Source organism: Pseudonaja textilis, chromosome 9 (genome assembly GCF_049901715.1).
Source record: "Pseudonaja textilis isolate UNSWEBS1 chromosome 9, rPseTex1.2, whole genome shotgun sequence".
NCBI classification, from domain to species: Eukaryota; Metazoa; Chordata; class Lepidosauria; order Squamata; family Elapidae; genus Pseudonaja; species Pseudonaja textilis.
The window spans coordinates 6,192,794-6,212,362 of NC_141998.1; the positions used below are offsets into that span (position 1 = coordinate 6,192,794).

The window sequence follows — 19,569 nt, forward strand, 5'->3', positions numbered from 1 at the left end:
AAAAAAAGGCACCCGGTCTTATTTTCAGGGGATGTCATCCACTCACTTGTGTGCTTCGCCCCCAGCCTCCTTTTCACCTGTCAGAGGCCTTCAGGAACTTCTTTGCAGCCAGTAAGACTTTCCTGAATGCCTCTGCAGCCAATAACTGAGCTCCGGATTGATCTGGGGCTCTGTTATCAGCTACAGAGGCCTTTAGGAAAGCCTTGCTGGCTGCAGAAGAAATGGGCTGGCAAAGTAGGTGTCGGGGTGTGTGAGGCCTGGCAACAACTGTCCAAAGGTAGGGCAGGCCCAACCCACATCCCCACCCTAGCTTAATTTTTACCCAGACACTCTGGAGTGGGTGGGATCTTGATTAGGGTTTATTTTAGGGGTAGGTCTTAATATTGAGCGCATGTGTAAAAATCAAGCCAAGACTTACTTTCAGGGTAGTAAGGGTTGTATTTTTGGGGAAACAGGGTATGTCAGGATTTCCAGCCTTGATGGGGTGGCCAATGCTTTGGGTCCAGCTGACACTCAAAATCACTTACTTCCTCCTCTTAGCCCTGTCTTGTCTGTTCTCACTACCATATGTGAAGCTGAGAAGGAATCTTTTAATACCCACCATGTCTGTCACACTGAAGTGACTTCCTTCCTTTCCCATAACGCACTACCAGCTTAACTAACTTTAGAAAAACAAAAGAGAAACTTCTTATTTATAGTTTGCAAATGTTGCCTGCTCCAAAAGGTGCAGCTTTAATTTCCTTTTAATTGTACACCACCCAAAGCCGTTTTGCGCGAGAGGGCGGCCATGTAAACATGATTAATAAAGAAATAAATGAAATAATTATGCATCTTTAATCTCGTGGTTGCAAAGCTCTCCCTGTGGGGGCTTCCCTTGGGGAAAACTCAGATGCAGCTGTGGCTTGAAAGCATCCCTTCTCTCCTTAGTCTAAGGGCTTAATAAATATTTATATTATTTTATGATGACAGAACTAGAGATAATAAAGCTAGTGTAACAATGGCATGGCCTGCTGGTTAAAGGGCACAGGGACTTGCCTTCTACAGAATCAAACCACTGCTCCATCTGACTCAGTATTGTTTATCAGCAGTGAGAATTATCCAACTCATATAATAAACCTATTCATAAATATATGCTGTAATGACTTATGTATATAAATACTATTAAAAAACCCTTCATCCTGGTTACCAGGAAGTTATTGGAAACAAAACATCTTCATTTGCTATTAAAGAACTGGGAGCCTGAATTTTTGCTTCCAACAACCACTGATCTACTTTAAGAAATACTACAGATAATTCTTAACTTACAATGGTTTACAGGGTGACCATTCAAAGTTACAACGGCACTGATAAAAGTGACTATGACCTTTTTTCCCCACACTTATCACTTTTGCCGCATCCTCTACATTTGCAATTTGTATTGGCATATTCAGATCTGTGCCTTTTCTGTCCTCTGTTTGGCGTATCGCATTCAAATTGACAGTGCTAATTCTGCTTCCTGAATTACGGAACTGTTGTGAAAAAAGGATTCCTTGAGAAACTCCAGACATGGAAGGGAAAAATGAAAAACCCAGTTATTGTATAATCTAGAAAAGCAAAAATGACTCATTTACATTTCCCCTACGTTTTAGGGATAGTCTAATAATAGATTTTTCAAAAAATTCCTTTAAAAGGGGGAAACTCTTTGAATTCTCTTAGGGACTTGCCCTCCGGCTGCCAGTCGGTGGGTGGATTTGGATTTGCATTGGGAAACTACCAGCAAGGCAAGGAAATGGGGTCAAATGGGGAATTAGCCTTGAGTCACTGCATAGTGGCAAGAGACCTAGGACTGGCCCCTTACAGGTTCTTCAAGGGAAGCCAAGCAATCTGGCGAGATTCTTGTATTATAGGTAGAATATTTATTTTATTTATTTGTTTGTTCATTTGTCAAACATGTACAAGATAACAAGTATAAGTATGAATATAAAAAGGAACAAAGGAAGTAAATACAGATAACTGGGGACAGTAGGACAGGGATGGTGAGCACTCTGGTGTGCTTATGCTCACCCCCTTTAGGGACCTCTTAGGAATGGGGAAAAGTCCAGGATAGACAATTTGAGGTTGAAGCTGTGAGGATTCGAGGCTGTAACAAGGGAGTCAGGAAGCACATTCCAGGCGTTGACCACTCTGTTGCTGTAGTCGTATTTTCTGCAATTGAATTTGGAGCCGTTTACCTTGAGTTTGTATCAATTGTTTGCCCGTGTATAATTGTGATTGAAGCTGAAGAAGTCATGCAAGATGTTATAGCAGATAATTTTGTTGACTTTGCTTAGATCGGACCGCAGGCAATGTAGTTCTAGATTGTCCAGGCCCAAAATTTCAACCCTGGACGCATAGGGAATTCTATTGTAAGTATTTTATTTTATTTATTTTATTTGGTTTGTCCATTGCTTACAAGATAATAGGTATAAGTAAAAACATAGTTATGAATACATGGATACATATAAGAAAAATAAAAGAAACAATAGGACAGAGATGGTAGGTATGTTGGTGCGCTTATGCACACCCCCCTACAGACCTCTTAGGAAAGGGGTGAGGTCAATCTAAAATTAAAGACAGTCTAAGATTAAAGTTTTTGGGGTTTGGGAAAAAAAAAACACAGAGTCAGGTAGAATATTCCAGACATTGACCATTCATTCTGTTGCTAAAGTCGTATTTCCTGCAATCAAGTTTGGTGCGGTTTACCTTGAGTTTGTATCTATTGTGTGCTCTTGTATTGTTATGGTTGAAGCTGAAGTATTCATTGACAGGTAGGACATTGCAGGTGGGAGTGGAATATTCTTCTTGAGAAATACCTCTGAACCCGCTCAGTTGTGTTAATGTCTGATATACAGTGCGCCAACTTGAACTGGTTGTTTGTGACTGGCAATTTCAGGAGGGTCAAAGAAGGTGAACCCTTGGCATGGAGGTGGTTTTTAACTCAAAATAGCAAGGCTTTTTTCCACTGCTTGTGACCCATTTTTATTACGCAGAACAATTTGGACTTATCCTTCAGTCAAAAGATAATAGATGAAAATGCCCTCTGGATAAACCTTTTAAAACAGGTAGTCCTTGACTTGTGACTCTTCGTTTAGCCATTGTTTGAAGTTAGGACAGCACTTATGGCAATTGCAGTGTCTCTACATTCTTGGGTAAAGCTTGCATTTATACATGATCACCATTTGGAACCATATCCCAGCTATCTTCCGACATGGAAAGTCAATGGAAAAGTTGTCAGGGAAGGTCACAAATTGCAGTCCCACGATGTCTCCCTCAATGACCATTAACCACTGAAACAACAACAAAAATTGTGAAATTGGGTGTGGTTACATGAGTCAATGACTTGCACTGCTTAATGATGAATTTTCTGGCCCCATTTGTGGGCAAAAGTCAAGGGTTATCTGTACATGAAAAAATAAACCAATTATAACTTCTATTTGGGATAGTTGTTTTCTTCCACCAATCAAGCGTGTGTCTTCAGAACATGCATGGACCAATCAGGGAGAAAGGGAAGCCATGGTGGCGCAGGGGTTAGAATGAAGTATTGGAGGCTAATGTCTGCTCACTGCCAGGAGTTAGATTCTGACCAGCTCAAGGTTGACTTAGCCTTCCATCCTTCCGAGGTTGGTAAAATGAGAACCTAAGATTGTTGGGGGCAATAGGCTGACTCTGTAAACCTCTCAGAGAGGGCTGGAAAGCACTGTGAAGCGGCATGTAAGTCTAAGTGCTATTGCTATTACCTAGAAGGCCATATTAGCTGAATCAACCCTGACTATCAGTGGGGTGACACATCCAGATCAGCCTCACGTCAATTGGGAGTAGCTTATTGTTCGTACAATAATGATAACGTACAATAAATCGTCTTCAAATAATCCTCTAGAGATTTCTAAAGAAAGGAGAACAAAATGTAAATTACAAAATAACTTTAAAATGCCTAGACTCTACAGGAATGTGCTGTAAGCTGAAAGTACAAAATTGGTAGCATTGGCCCCAGCTATACTGAAATGGAATGAACCCTCCATAGTCCAATGGCCAACACAGAGAAGATGTCTTATGGTGAAATCTCCTGGCAAGACTATCTACACCAGAGGCTCCTCTGAAGGTTGTATGGCAGCTTATAGTAGGAAGGTACATAGAGACACACCCCTTCTGGAATTGTGACCAAGCCATGTAAACCTTCAATGGGTCAGAGCTCCAATGTGACCAGGCAACCAGTGAAGCTGTTTTTTTCAGAATCTGATAAAATTTATGTCTGGTTGCACTGGTTATAAAGATCTGCAATTGTGCTGAGCGTTGTTCATGAATCATCTTCATGGGTATTTCAATCTTCAATGCATCATAGGTCATTTTCTCTATCAAGGTCAAAATCTGCAAGAGAGGGGCATGACATCATGGTCACAGTCTCACTCATTGTGTACACAGACAAGGGGTGGGACTCGGATTGTGAGCTTGTATTCATCATCCAGCAAATTTTGAGAAAGTTTGCAAGATCTCCCAAGCTTTCCTGCCGTGCAGATTTGCGGGGGATCACAATTCTTGGTATTTTCCAGGCTCACAGTGTCTTCCATCACATCAGATTCTTGTTTTCTTCTGCAAAAGGCCTGTGCGATTTAGCCTGAGTAAACCTTTAGCAGAATATTCTTTGAAGAAGACCATTGAAAGTATTTGTTCTACAATCTTTTCTAGGAAATAACTATGCAAATATAAGAATGTGTACAGTGTAGGGCAGCTTTCAATTGCATCAGACTGCAACTTATAAAGTTCCCAGCTATCATAGTGATGGTTGGGGGAAGGGTTGGGGAAGGGTTATGAATTAAGTAGTCCCCATTTTTAATTTTCATTTTGCCTAAGTATTAATTGGGTTACCTTGGACAAGTCACTTTCTCAGTAATACTGTTTCAGAAACATCTAGGATTTATGAAAACAGATTAACAGAATGGAAAGGGACCTTCTGGGTTATCCAGTCCAACCCCCCACTCAAGCAGGAGACCCTACACCATTTCTGACAGATGGCAGTCCAGTCTCTTCTTGAAAGCCTCCAGTGACGAAGCTCTCACAACTTCTGAAGGCAGCTTCTGTTCCATTGGTTGATTATTCTCACTGTCAGAAAATTTCTCCTTGTTTCCAGGTTAAATCTTTCTTTGATCAGTTTCCATCCATTGTCCCTTGTCTGGACTACAGGTGCTTTAGAAAATAGCTTGACCCCTTCCCCTCTGTGGCAGCCCCTCAGATATTGGAACACTGCTATCATGTCTCCCCTGGCCCTTCTATTCACTAGATTAGCCAGGCCCAGATCCCGTAACAGTTCTTCAGGTTTTAGCCTCCAGTCCCCTAATCATCATGGTTGCTCTTATTTGTACTTTTTCTAGAGTCTCAACATCTTTTTTTATAGTGTGGTGACCAAAACTGGATGCAGTACTCTAGGTGTGGTCTTACTAAGGCTTTATAGAGCGGTATTAGTACCTCCCTTGATCTCGATTGTATCTCTCTTGTTAATGCAATTTAGGATTGAATTGGCTTTTTTTTTGGCTGCTGCTGCACACTGCTAGCTCATATTTAGCTGGTTGTCCACTAAGAGTCCAAGATGCCTATCACAGTAACCGCTATTAAACCTGGTTTCACCCAATCTGTAGGTGTGCTTTTGGTTTTTCTTGCCTAAGTGTAGGATTTTATTTTTCTCTACGTTGAATTTCATTTTGTTAGATAGGGCCCAGTGTTCAAATCTGTCAAGATCCATCTGGATCTTGAGCCTATCTTCTAGGGTGTCAGCTATTCCTGCCAGATTTAAGAAGTTTGCACAAATGTTAGGAGAGTTAGAATAAGATTACTGATTCCTCACATTGCTACAAAGAGTTTAAAGTAACACAATATTGAATTGTCCTCAATGACTGTGGATTAAAGACTGAAAGTTACTAGGTTGCATTGTATTGACCTCATTCAATCAGGTAGATCAGATAGAACATTAAGGCAAGATACTTCTGAGTGATTTATGCCATCCTCTAGCCATGGAAAGCCTCTCCTCATTGTTGTTATTTAGTACAGCCATAACTGGATGTTAGAAGTTCCTAATAAGAATTTGGGTGGTGAATTATTCCAGACCAGTCAGGAAGCTCTGTTGGGAGCAATAATTTAATTGTGGACCTTGTCCAAATTTTAACATACTTAACTGTACTGTCTGCTTAGATAGACAAGTTTGGCAACTGATTAAGAATGGCTGCAGGATTTGGGTTTGGCTAGTCTAAGGAAATGAAGAATTAAGGGTGATAGGATAGCAGTATTCCAGTACTTGAGGTGCTAGCACAAAGAAAAGGAGGTCGAATTATTCTCCAAAGCACCAGAGGGCAGGTCAAGAAACAATGGTTGGAAACTAATGAAGGAGAGAAGCAACCTAGAATCAAGGAGAAATGTCCGAACAGTGAGGACATTTAACCAGCTTGCCTTCACAAATTGTGGGTGCTCCATCGCTCAATGTTTTTATGAAGAGTCTCTAGATAGTCACTTATCTGAAATAGTATAGATTATCCTGTTTGAGCAGGGGGCTAGACTAGAAATCCTCCACCTCTTCCACCAGCACTTCCACTTCCTCTTCCTCCTCCTCCCCCTCCCTTCCTCCTGCTCCTCCATTTTCCCAAAAGTGTTAGATTCACTTTTTTTCCCCTAGATCAGCCAGGTGTGATCCATTCTGACTAACCAGTTTGAAGCCCAAGCCTAACTTCATGGGTTGGGAGAAAGTGACTGGCCCAAAGTCACTCACACTGGCTCTCAAACGTTAGTGGATATAGACAGCACATGCATTTTCATGGTATGAGTGGAATTTTTCCTAGCATTTGGGTCAGAGGTCTCCAAACTTGGCAACTTTAAGACTTGGGAGTTGAAGTCCACAAGTCTTAAAATTGCCAAGTTTGGAGACCCCTGACTTAGGTAGATGCCTGGCCCTGAATTGGCTGTTCAAAAATGGCTGCCATGTTGAGTTTAGTCAATCCACAAAACGCCGATGTAGAGATAAACCGGTGAGCTTCCCTAACACCCCAAAATATTTTTTATGCGTTCTCTAATAGTTATTGAGAGCAAATGAAAACACTTCCCAACGAATATTATGTTGTGGTAACCCAGACGTTGGCACTTTGCTTTGTAGTATGCCAGTTTCCCTTTATTTTATTAAAGGAAGCTTAGAAAAGAAAGCAATGCAAAAATAATAATAATTGAGTACCGAGGGAGGTTCTCATAGGCTGGTATCTTCAGGGAGCACACAATATATCAATTTTTAATCCCTTCTCGACAGGTTAAGAGCACTTTTGAGAATGTGGATTAAACTCATATCATATGCCTGGCTCAAAATCCAGATTATTGTTGCTTCCTCTGTTCCTGTTGTTTATTTTCTTTAAAAGTTATGCAGACAGTTTCTAGAATGTATCTCTTTGTCTGCCTATAAAATAGATTTTAAAAAAAGACAAAGCTAATAATGGAAATTATTCCTTCAAAGGTTAAGAGGCTTTTCCCTTTATAGCTACACTCCACATATACGTGGGCTCCACTCTGCAAAATTTCATGGGTCAAGAATTTTGAGGTTGCTTTCCAGCTGGGAAAAGTTATACGCCAATTTTTAATTTATCTGCTGTTTTGTTTTGGCTTTTTAAACAGCAAACAATGATAGCAGGCACAAAAGGCACGAATAGTGGGCATATTTCTTTCTGGGTTATATAGGAATATCGACAGCCGTTGTCCGAATTAAGAGTGATAAATAAAAATATTGTAGCCTGTTTGTAGCCTAAATCTGATTTAATTGGTCATCCTCTGTGTTATCCTTGCATATGTGAAGAATCTTAGAGGAAACAGAAACTAAATATGAAATCTTAAGGCTGATACCACAGTCTTGTTGTCTGAAGTTGACATGGTGATATGGCCCACAAAAACAACTTGCAAACTGCTTTCTTTCCTTTCCTTTCCTTTCCTTTCCTTTTTTTCCTTCTCTTTGAGTCTTAAGCAAAGGAACAAGGAACAGAATAGTTTTGCTTATTCATGGTTTATTAAGTAGCCCCTAGTTGGCTGGATTCCTTTAACCACTAAGCTTAGCCTGAAAAAGCCACTTTATGTTTTAACACAATGCCTAAATCTATCTGTGGGTCACCTGAGCACACAGACCAGCTCGGGAGTATTTTATAGAACTGGGGCTGTGCAAGGTACCTTGGTGTGGAGAAGGCCTGGCCTTCACTCTGTGTGTGTTCCTCTCTTTGCAGTGGGATGCTAACAGTGCCTCGGAATGCCTTATGTAGACCGTCAGAATCGAATTTGCGGATTCCTGGATATTGAGGATAATGAAACCTGTGGGAAGTTCCTACGTCGGTATTTCATTCTGGATACCAAAATCAACAGGCTTTTGTGGTACATGGACAATCCTCAGGTGAGTCACTCCCTCGAAGCATTTTGTCAAGTTCCTAAAAAACCCTCATTCAAGCGCCCTGGTGACGCAGTGGTTAGAATGAAGTATTGCAGGATATTCACTGCTAGCAGTTCGATTCTCACCACCTCAAGGTTGACTCGGCCTTCCATCCTTCTGAGGCGGGTAAAATGAGGACCCAGATTGTTGGGGGCAATAGGCTGATATTGTAAACCACTTGGAGAGGGCTGTAAAGCACTGTGATGTGGTATATAAATCTAAGTGCTATTGCTGTCGATATCTTATCTCTCTCTGTGTCTATCTCTCTATGTCTCACCATTTCTGTCTGTCTTATCTATTAATATCCATCCAATCTATATCTATTATCTTTTTCTTTTATATCTCTATCTATCTATCTATCTATCTATCTATCTATCTATCTATCTATCTATCTATCTATCTATCTATCTATCTATCTTATCATCTATCAGTCATGATCTATCTATTAGAATGCAGTATTGCAGCTAATTTAGCTCACTGCCAGGAGTTCAATCCTGACCAGCTCAAGGTTGATTCAGCCTTCCATCCTTCCGAGGTGGGTAAAATGAGGACCCAGATTGTTGGGGGCAAGAGGCTGACTCTGTAAACTGCTTAGAGAGGGCTAGAAAGTGGTATATAAGTCTAAGTTATATCTGAACTTAATCTAAGCTATTAAGGGGATAGATGAGATGGGTGCAGATTGTTTTCAATTTTCTCATGGAAGTAAGGGCCAGTTACAAATGATATTTTTGTAGATGCATGAAAGCATTTAATGCTTGTGGTTTGAACATTGTAAATGACTTTCTGTGCAAACTGTCTTTCCTCTCAAAATTACCAAAAGATAGCAATTGTACTTTAATCTTTAAAATCTTCAGAATGAATGTATGTTCCTGTCCATTGTTTCTGAAACAGTCTGGAAAATTACCAAAAGATACATTTGTTTGTCTATTTGCGTAACTATAGAATCAACATAAAAGACAAATCATTATGTCAATCATCAAATTAGATTTGCATTTAATGGACATTTGGATTTAACAGACACCTTTTCAAATGGGCTATAAATGGAGAGTATCTTTTGAGTCCTACCCTCTAGTTGCACTTAAATAGATCCATGCTCAGTTAAACATGTCTACAATGTTTATAGGATATTCAGACATGTGTCAGAGTTCATGACCTATTATCTCTGATAGAGATATTTATGTATGTGTAACCATATAGATAATGTAGGTGATCTATATGCCAGAAAACAGACGTAAACCTAAAGTGTGTATATTTCAGTATGCAGTAAAGCCCTAATTTTATGGATCATTAGAAAAGGTTTCTTCTTAAATCCAAATGTCCATTAAATCCAAATTGATGTAATTAGCATGATTTTTTCCTTTCGATAATTTGGTGATTAACATAATGAAGTCCATTGAGTCTTATTTACTTCATTTGCAATGATACAAAATTATGCAAGCGATGCAATTATGTTGATTCTACAGTTACACAAATGGACAAATGACCCTATCTTTGGGTGATTTTCCAGACTGTTTCAGAAAAAATAGACAGGAACATACATTAATTCTGAAGATTTTAAAGATTAAAGTACAATTGAAACCAGATGTTTTCTTTTAGGAGTAAGGGAACTTTCTTTTATATATGACAAATGCAGGTGAAATAATTACATGCTCAAAAGTGGAAAGTACAATAAATAAATAAATAAAAATAATAGAAAGAAGAAAAAGCTTCTGATTTTGCAGCAAATGTAAGTGCAATTACAAAGTTACCTCTTATTTTATGATGACAAAAAACGCCTTCTCCTTTTTTTTCTATCATTAATTTTTTTTTCTAATAATCAAAACTGAAAGGCGTAAGTGCATGATTTTCTGTTTCATGCAAAAAGGCTGGAAGGGCTTTGCAGTCGGCCATGAATAATTGTCTTGTCTCTAATTGAGGAAACCAATTTAGCCTTCTTTGCAAGTTCCAGCATCTTTACCAACTGTTCCTCTATTGTGGGTAGCATCAAACTTTTTTCACTTTTCAGAATATAGTCATCTTGCTGCAGCTGTTATGTATTTTAAAAAAAATGTTCCATGGCTTTTTTTCTCTTAGCTGTTTGCCCATTAAGATCAAAAGAAAAGCCTCCAGTTTCAATTGTACATTTGTCTGTAAAATCTTCTGAACGAATGTATTTACTTATTGTATGTCCAAACGTTTTTTGGCTTTTTTACACGTCCACCATAGATGGTAACATGTCCCTTCTTGGTAATCCCCTGTTCCTAATGAGACAATCCAAGCCAGTGGTTTTCTCTGACTCATCTCATATACTGTACCTTCGCCTGTCTGAGCATCTTGGCGTGAAAACCGCAGCAAATATTTTTATCTGAGAAGCCGCCGCCTCTCACCCTCTGGGAGGAACTGAATTGGGGCTTATTTGTTCAACTTAAAAAAAAGAGAGGATACTAAGAGTACCATCGGCAGCATTTATCAGCTTTTAGCTACTTCAGGTAGTCCTCGACTTACAATTGCAAGTCGCTAAGTGAGACAGTTTGCCCCATTTTAGTCAGTAGTAACACAGTCTTATATACATATGTACCACTTTATAGTGTTTTACAGCCCTCTCTAAGCAGTTTACAGAGTCAGCGTATTGACCCCCAACAATCTGGGTCCTCGTTTTACCGACCTCGGAAGGATGGAAGGCTGAGTCAACCTTGAGCCAGTCAGGATCAAACTTCCTGGCTGTGGGCAGAGTTAGCCTGCAATACTGCATTATAACCACTATGCCATCAACCATTCCTTCCTTCCTTCCTTCCTTCCTTCCTTCCTTCCTTCCTTCCTTCCTTCCTTCCTTCCTTCCTTCCTTCCTTCCATCCATCCATCCATCCACCCACCCATCCCTTAGCAATAGCACTTAGACTTATATACTGCTTCACCATGCTTTCCAGCCCTCTCTAAGCGATTTACAGAGTCAGCCTCTTGCCCCCAATGATCTGGGTCCTCATTTTACCCACCTCAGAAAGATGGAAGGATGAGTCAACCTTGAGCCAGTGAGAATCGAACTGCTGGCAGGCAGCAGAGCTAGCCTGCAATACTGCATTCTAACCGCTGCGCCCCCATGGCTCCTGCCAAAGTTGTTAAATGAATCACTGCAGTTAATAACATGGTGGTTATGTGAATCAGGGCTTCCCCGTTGACTTGGCTTGTCAGAAGATTGCCAAAGGGGATCACCTCATCCTCGGACACTGCAACCGTTATAAATATGAGTTGGTTGGCAAGGGTCTGAATTCTGATCCTGTGATCCTGGGGATGCTGCAAGGATCATAAGTGTGAAAAACAATCACAAGTCTCTTTTTTTTTAGTGCTGTTGTAGCTTGGAACAGTCACTAAATGAACTAGTTGAAGACTATCGGGGTGGGCTTCAAAAATTTTAGCCATGGTTCTTTGCCCGGTTGCTGGGTGGGCGTGGCCATGGTGGACGTGGCCTAGTCGATCTCCTGCACCACAGTGATGGGGGGGTTGTCCTCCCTGGGGTCCAGAGGCTTTTCTCGAGCCTCCAGGAGGGCGAAAACGACCTCCCTGGGCTCCAGAGGCAAGAAACGGGCCCATTTCCAGCCTTCCAGAGCCTCCAGGCGGCCCATTTTCACCCTCCCCAAGCCTTCGTGCAGGCCCTGTACTTACCTGGGATCCAAAACAGGCCACGTGGGGACTCCTGGGAGCAGGGTGGGGTGGGCAGGACCAACCAGGGGTGGGATTTGCCAGTCCACAGAACAAGCCAGAAAATTAGCTCTCGGTTCACCTGAACCGAGGCAAACCGGTAGCAGGCCCCCCCCCATCTGTACCTCAGAGAGGCCTGGTAGCCTAAGTATTTGGGAAAGAAATCTGGAATGAACAGAAAACTTCTTGTATTTGCAAAAGCTGAATTTGAAAAATGGTGACCAACCCCAGAGTTCTCCATAAAGCATCTTCAGAAAAAAGGGTGATAATTTTAAACCTGCTCCAGAAAGTAGCTTACATGGCTATTCTCAGAATTCTCAACTCCAGCAACCATTGTTGTGGACAAATGAGAATTGTCACTGCTTCTCAGTGTTGACAACTTTAAGATAACTGAACTTCAGATCCCAGAATTCCCAAGATAGTTGAAGTCCACCCAATTTAAAGTTGTCAGAGTTAAAAACAAAACAAAACGCTGGTTAAAGAATTTAACTTTATCGGCATTAGCACTCCAATTTTTCTATTCATTTTTCCCCGCGGATTAGGTGGGGAAGGGTAGTTTTACCTTGGTTGAGTTAAAGAGCGCACGGTGCAGTTCTCTGAAAGAAATAGTTAAAGTGATTATTGGAGGTAAAAAAAAAAAAAAGGGCTGTGTATCTAGATCCAAAGCAATGATGGTCTCAGAAGACTATCAATGGCCAGAACAAGGTATGACTATAGACCAGGGGTCTTCAACCTTGGCAACTTTAAGACTTGTGGACTTCAACTCCCAGAATTTATTCTGAGAGTTGAAAACCACAGGTCTTAAAGTTGTCAAGGTCTAGACCAGATAATTTCACATTGCAGATAAAGTGGGATAGATCTTTTGGTGTATCCATCCTCCACTTCTTGGAAAATAGTGAAGTGCAAACAAAGAATACAGCAGGTCAAATTCAAGGAAGTGTAGCTACTGAATTGAAGTTCTGACTCTCACGTTTATTTTTGCTGACGATAAACCATCACTACATCTGTGTTACAGCCAAGAAAACTGTTGGGTGTTCAGAAAGTCAGGAACAGTCAAGCTTGATTTGGAAAAAATGTCATTTTTCACTTCCAAATAAGCAAAGGGAGAACTCCACCCATATGATGGACTGTTGAGGGGTTTTTTTTTACTTTTATTTCAGAATCTGGCTGTAGGCTCAAAAGCAGTAGGATCTCTACAACTGACCTACATCTCTAAGGTAAGACTAAAATAGAGTTTTGCCTCACCCCTAAGAACTTATTGTTAGTCCTGATGATTTCCCTGCATTTCTGGTCCTCATAATTCTTGTTCTTGATTTTTTAAAGAGTTCCACCTCTTTGTCTCATAATCACACCGACATGTAACTTAATAAGGAGAAACCTTGGCCAGGAGCAATAGGTGACATGTCTCATGAGCAGAGGTCATTTCATTTCTGACATGGAACTGAGTAAGCATTAAGCAGCAATAGGAAAAGTGCATATGTTTCTTAATAAGATGTATTTGTCAGAAAAGGGGATTATTGGTTAACATAAGCTAATCCTTATCCATCCAATTGATGGAACAACCTCAACCTGACTACCTCAGGTTGAGGTTTGTGATGCCCCAGGGCAAGGCACGGAGGCAACATAGTCAGCTGATAGTTCCTCTTTATTACTCCAACTTTCCCCCAAACGCTCCCATTTTGATGCCAAGTCCCGGAGCAAAATACTCACACACATACACTTCTAGTAGCCTCTGGCTGTGAGTAGTCCAGCCCAACAGCTTCAAGGCAAGACATCCAGCGAGGCAAGGGAACAAGGTAATGAGTTCCATGAAGCAAAGGAACTAGGCAAGACGTCCAACGAACTCCAGACGTCGGCAACGGCACACAAAACCCCACTAATTCAGTGCTTGTTCCTGACAAGTGCCCTCCCCATAATGTCTCCTTAAGTCTCAGTACCCAGGTGCGCCTTGTGAAGAGGGTCAGGAAACCCTTCTCCTGAGTTGTCGGGTCAGCCTGTACTGTTCCTGCCTCCTCTCTTCTCTCCGTGCTCAGGGAGCTTGAGGGAGTGGTCCTTGCTTGTCACCTGAGCTCCTTCGCTCCACATCTCCACTGCCTGACCTCTCTTCCCCACTCTCTCGGTTATCCTGCCCCTGTTCCTCCCTGCTGGCAAGCCATCCCAGGCCCAAGGGACCCGGGGCTGCTTCCTCAATCTCTGTCAGCCTCAGCTCTGGCTCATCCTCCGTCACAGACTCAAGGTTTCGACCGGGCATGACAAGGTTCTTCACCAGCTGGATGGCTAAAGATCAGCCTATGGTAGTGAAGCTAAAAAATAAATGGCCAGCATGCACGAATTTGTTGGAACTGGTTTTTGTGATTTTATATCCTGCCACGAATTCTGTAGAGGTAGAGGTGATAAAAAGAGTGAACAAATTTATTTATTTATTTATTTATTTGGTTTGTCAATTGCTTACAAGATAATAGGAATAAGTAAAAACATAGTTATGAATACATGGATACATATATGAAAAATAAAAAGAATAAAAGAAACAATAGGACAGCGACAGTAGGCACATTGGTGCGCTTATGCACCGAAATAAGTTGAGCATAAGAAGAATTGGAGGAGAAAGTCCCAGGTCACTGGACCTGTTCTTTGGGCTGAGTTAATTATCTCACCAGCTTTCTCACCTCATTGCTCTGTAACTGGCTTCAGTTATAGTCTGAATTCTTTCTTACATCAGTGACAGTAGGTTTGGCCATCCTCTCTAGGTGCAACAGCACTGGAATGTTGATGTTGGCAGGAGGGAGAATGTTGTGCTCTCAAATTCACAAAGAGTCTGTCTCTGTCAGGGCAGGACCACTTGTTAAGTTCCAGTTAAGCTGATTTATTGCTCGTGCTTACGCACAAGAATCTGGTTAACTAATAGTCAGCACTACATTGGAGCTAGATAAAGAGTTAACAGAATTCTAGAGAGGTTGGACTGTGGGAACCTAATGACTCCAAGCTAATTCCTCTCTTGACTCCACCCCCTTTGCCTTTCCTTCTCCTATAGTCTCCTTTCTAAAACCAAGAATCAGACAACTCGGGCAAATCAAATCAAATGTTTGTTGTCAATGCACAACATGTGTACAATGAAATCATCATCAGCCCATTTCCATTTGCTTTCTTTTCAGGTCAGCGTGGCTACCCCCAAACAAAAGCCGAAAACACCATTCTGTTTTGGTAAGCCTTAACTTGGGGGAGCACTACCTTTCACTGGACAGGCTCATTTACCTTTTGGTCCCCCTGTTGAAGAACTGGCTTTGGGGGAAGATTTTTCAAGGGTGAAAGGGATGATTGGAGCTAAAGAGTTGCTTTTTTGTCCTGTAGGCCTCTCCAACAGGCAAATGTGGTGGAGTTTGCGGAGCTTAGCTTAAAGGGATGCTAATCTGTATGAGTGCCTCTAGCCTACAGTAATGTGTTTTCACCTGATGCCCCCTCTCCCCAATAAAATGATCAGATCTGAAAGGTTTGGTCCTGCTAACTCTGCTCTTGGAGAGCTGCAGATGAGATGCTTTGTTGCTGTGTGTAGGAGCACGGACCTTGAGTTATCCATCTTTAATGTAGGTCATTAAAGGGAGGGTGAAGATTGGAGAACACGTTGGTGGCACCCTTGAGAGCAGAACTTTGGCTTCAGCGGGCAAAGATGGGGTGCAAAGCTCACAAGTACTTCCTGGGAGGAGACGTCCAATCCAAAACACATTTTGCTCTTCAAATCCAGAGCACCGCATGGTCTTAACATCGGGGGTGGGATTGTACTGGTTTGGCCTGATTCAGGAGAACTGGTAGCTCCGAAGAACAGTTGTGAGCGAACCAGTTCACTCCAATGATCAGCTGTTGGGCCTGCCCACCTGCCCCCAGCTCTAGTCTGTGCTTTATTTCTGGGTTTTCCAGCTCAGCTGATTCACACGGCACAGTGGATTGCCGCGGATCAGCTGTTTTACACACAGGGCTTGCAGCAGAAGGTGAGTTGCAAATGTGCATGTGTGTGAAGCACGTGTTTGGCGCGCATGCGCGTACTCACCAAACCAGTTGTTACACCAGTTGAGTCCCTTCCCTGCTTCACATACAGGTGGAAAGGGGACAAGTGAATTCACTTCTTACTAAGGAAGCAACATCGATGATGTTGGTGGCTTTTCAGCTGCACCAACTTGGGAATCAAACGGAGATCTGGGCACTCTTGGAGCAGAGAGTTCTTTGCAAGAAGGGAGGGAAAGAGTAAAAAAGCTGTCTTCGAGTTGAGTTCAATTCCTGGGAGCCTTAGGGGAGACATCTTTACAGGTTTTCTTTTAAGAGTAATGAGGAAGTGGGTTACCATCTCCTTTTAAGATGATGACTTGCATAACACTGCAATCTAACTTGGTGCGTGGGATTTCCCTGTGGCTTCCTACTCAAGTGGTAAACTGGGTGACCCTACTCAGGTCAGTAAGTTGTTGCCACCTAGCTGGACTCAAAAAGGAAGCCTTACGGATATCATTTTGACCTTATGGTAGACCTGTGGTAGGTCTCTTCCAAACGAGGAACACTGGGTCTTGATCCTTGTGGCATAACGTAGAGGTGGATTTCCACAAGCTTAGCCTAGCTTTGCACAGGAAGAAGAAATTAAAGCCCAAGAAGAAAGAAGTGTTTTGTCAGAGCCTCAAGGCCTCCTGTTCTTCTGTGTTAAGGAGAAGTGGCTGAGATGGATTAGACAGTAGGATTGAAGTAAACATATCCAGACAGGAAGTCCTGGGGAATTAGGGAGGAAGTGACAGAACCACACGAGATAGAACTGGTTGACTGCCTTTGTCCTTCCCAGACAATATATTATTTTATTACTCTGATTTCTTTCTTTTTCCACCTCTTGAAGCTTTGAATAATATATTTATTTATCTATATATATAAAAGCGAAATACCACTCACGCATCATCACAAAATATCCAGAACAGTAAAGCTTACAAACTTGAAATTTGGCACGCATGTTCCTTTTGGTGTCTAGGCGCTCACTAAGAAAGGGTTTTTTGAAATGACCATCAGAGCATTAGTATTTTCTATATTATTATTATTAACACTCTCTGATGCTAAGGTGTTCTACTCCCCCTCCCCACCTGAAAATAAATCTGTTCCAAATGCAAAACACAAGCAGAGGAGAGGAGTTTCCGTTTTAGTTTCACAGCAGCAAGCAGCTTTAGTACAGAACAGTTGAGCTAAGCCTCACCCAGGCTCCTTGCTGTCTCCTTGCTCACACAGCAAATACTCTTTCACTTTCCAAACAGCCCTCAGTTCTCTCACACACTGATAGGATGCTAGCCAGATAAATACCGATGGTTGCTGGTAGGCAGAGGCAGAATTTTTTCCCCCTTATTTTTCTCTACCAAAACTAAGCCCCACCACGTAATTTCATAGCAAAACACGGGTATCCAGCTAGTTTATTTATAAGATGTATAGGCTTCCCATCTTACTTCAAGACAACTCTGGGCAGCTTACAATCATTAAAAAAAAATCAAAATGATATAAACTAACAACATAAGTGAATACAAAATCCAAAACAAGATGGCCCAATTAAAAGATGGAGAGGATGGGAGCAGGATGGTAGGGAGGTGAGATCTTTTGCCAATCGATCAATCACTTCCACTGTAATACTCCCCCATTGGAGCCAGAAGCTAACCGGCAGAACCCATTATTAGATACCCACTTGTATGGAAATAACAACAAACCTGATCTGGAAGTCAGCCTGTTAGAGAAAATTGCCGTGCTTTCAGAAGCACGATCCAAACTATGTTGAAATATAAAGAGGTGTTCCATCCCCACCTTCCAAGAAAGACTGAGTAATGTCTCCACTTACTCAGGAGGCGCAGATGGGATGGCTAGAAATAGTGGGGAGGCAGACAAGTGGTAGAACAGAACGGTTGAGGAGTAAACCTTAATCGTGTTTTGTTTTGTCAAGGCGAGGAAAACATGGCTTGTTTTCAGACTCTCTGGAATAAGCGCCCAGTTCTAATAGCAACAACCATATCTAAACGAGATTGTACTTGGACAGAAATAATGCCCTTTGGAACTATGGAAATCCCTTTGGAGAGTTGGCCCACCAATCAAAGGAAAAGTAGAGCTTGCTAAATAATAATAAATGGGGGTCTATCAAGGTTACACTTTTCTGCTCAGAGATCACCCCATTCTGTGGTTTTGGGTTCACCTCCTTTTCCTTTATTGGACAACCATTCAGTCGCACAACTAGTAGAAAAAACGTTTTCTCAGTTGATGTGCTGCCACCACCTGTTTTAAATTGGAATAATCTTTCTCCTTAATTCTAGGGACAGGTGAAGCATGGAAAACCTCTTCTGTCTTTCCCTTTAATTGCATGAAAAATATTTTTATGCAAGGGCTGGTGGATGAGCAATGAGCGGAATGAAGGGGATAAGGGCTGTTCCTAAATGAGAAGGTCATTGAGCATATAGAATATTTAATTTTATTAATGTGAAGGTCCTCCACCATATCCCACCATATATTTTGCAGGCAAAATGAAAAAGTCAACCTGTCGTGTTCAGTGGAAATATAAACCGAATGCCCCCGGTTTATCGTTTTCTCAGGCATAAAATAATCACGCTCACAGGCATTTCCTCCAGTCAAGAATCAGCAAAGATCCTTGCTCTTAGTTTGAGGCATACAATTGGGAACTGCATCTCAAAAGGCTCGGCTGCAGCCCTAAAGATACTCCTGAAGTTATTAAATTGTCTTTTTTTTTTTATATATGCCAACAGAGAAGTATTAAATGCACAATTCATTTGTTGCTTAAGTAGCTGGGCACAAGAGCTCTCTCCTTTCCTCTGAAGAACTGTGCTGTTGAATCTCGGGTGCAAAATTTGGGAAAGCTCTCAGGATCACAAAAAAAGGGCCTTTGAACGCATCCTCTGGATTTCCTGGGGTGGCGGACCATGCAGTGGGAGCTTCTTGGAGAATTTGAAACTGGTTCACTGAGTAGGGAACGAGGAGTGGAAAATCTCAAGAAGAATATGGCTCCTTCTAGAAGCTGGGAAGAGGCTACTCAGGACAGCCATGTTCCCTCTTTGAAGTGATGCACAGCTCTTGACCATGATCTTTGTATTTGCAGTTATCAACGCCTTGTCTCAGCGCTATGTCTTGCAAGCAAATGACCAGAAAGATCTGCAAGACTGGGTGGAAGCCCTGAACACCGCCAGCAAGATTACGGTAGGTCTTCTCTCTTCACATCAGTTGGGCTTCCCAAGCCATCTTCCTCAAGGGAAGAGAGAGAGAGATCAGGTCATTTTATCTGGATGAAGGTTGTTCTCTTACTGCTGGTCTCCTTGTGTATTATTTTCAGGAATTGGATCGGCTTTGCACCAGGAATGGGGATGCGGGTGAAATTAGGAGGAATGTGGAGTATAAATTGCAAAGGAAGCTTAGATAATTAGCTCAATCAAGGCATG

General features: G+C 41.7%; 1 protein-coding gene across 3 annotated transcripts in view; it reads left to right on the plus strand.

Annotated features, from left to right (window-relative positions):
* The window catches only part of PLEKHA2 (pleckstrin homology domain containing A2), a 98,006-nt gene that overhangs the window by 37,626 nt on the left and 40,811 nt on the right, over nucleotides 1-19,569 (plus strand). For all 3 annotated transcript variants that reach the window (XM_087938860.1, XM_087938858.1, XM_087938859.1), the window contains exons 2-5: nucleotides 8,253-8,416; nucleotides 13,288-13,344; nucleotides 15,280-15,328; nucleotides 19,233-19,330. In XM_087938860.1, coding sequence (XP_087794986.1) covers nucleotides 8,276-8,416; nucleotides 13,288-13,344; nucleotides 15,280-15,328; nucleotides 19,233-19,330 — 345 coding nt within the window. In that variant the 5' untranslated portion in view covers nucleotides 8,253-8,275. The remainder of the gene's footprint in view (nucleotides 1-8,252; nucleotides 8,417-13,287; nucleotides 13,345-15,279; nucleotides 15,329-19,232; nucleotides 19,331-19,569) is intronic.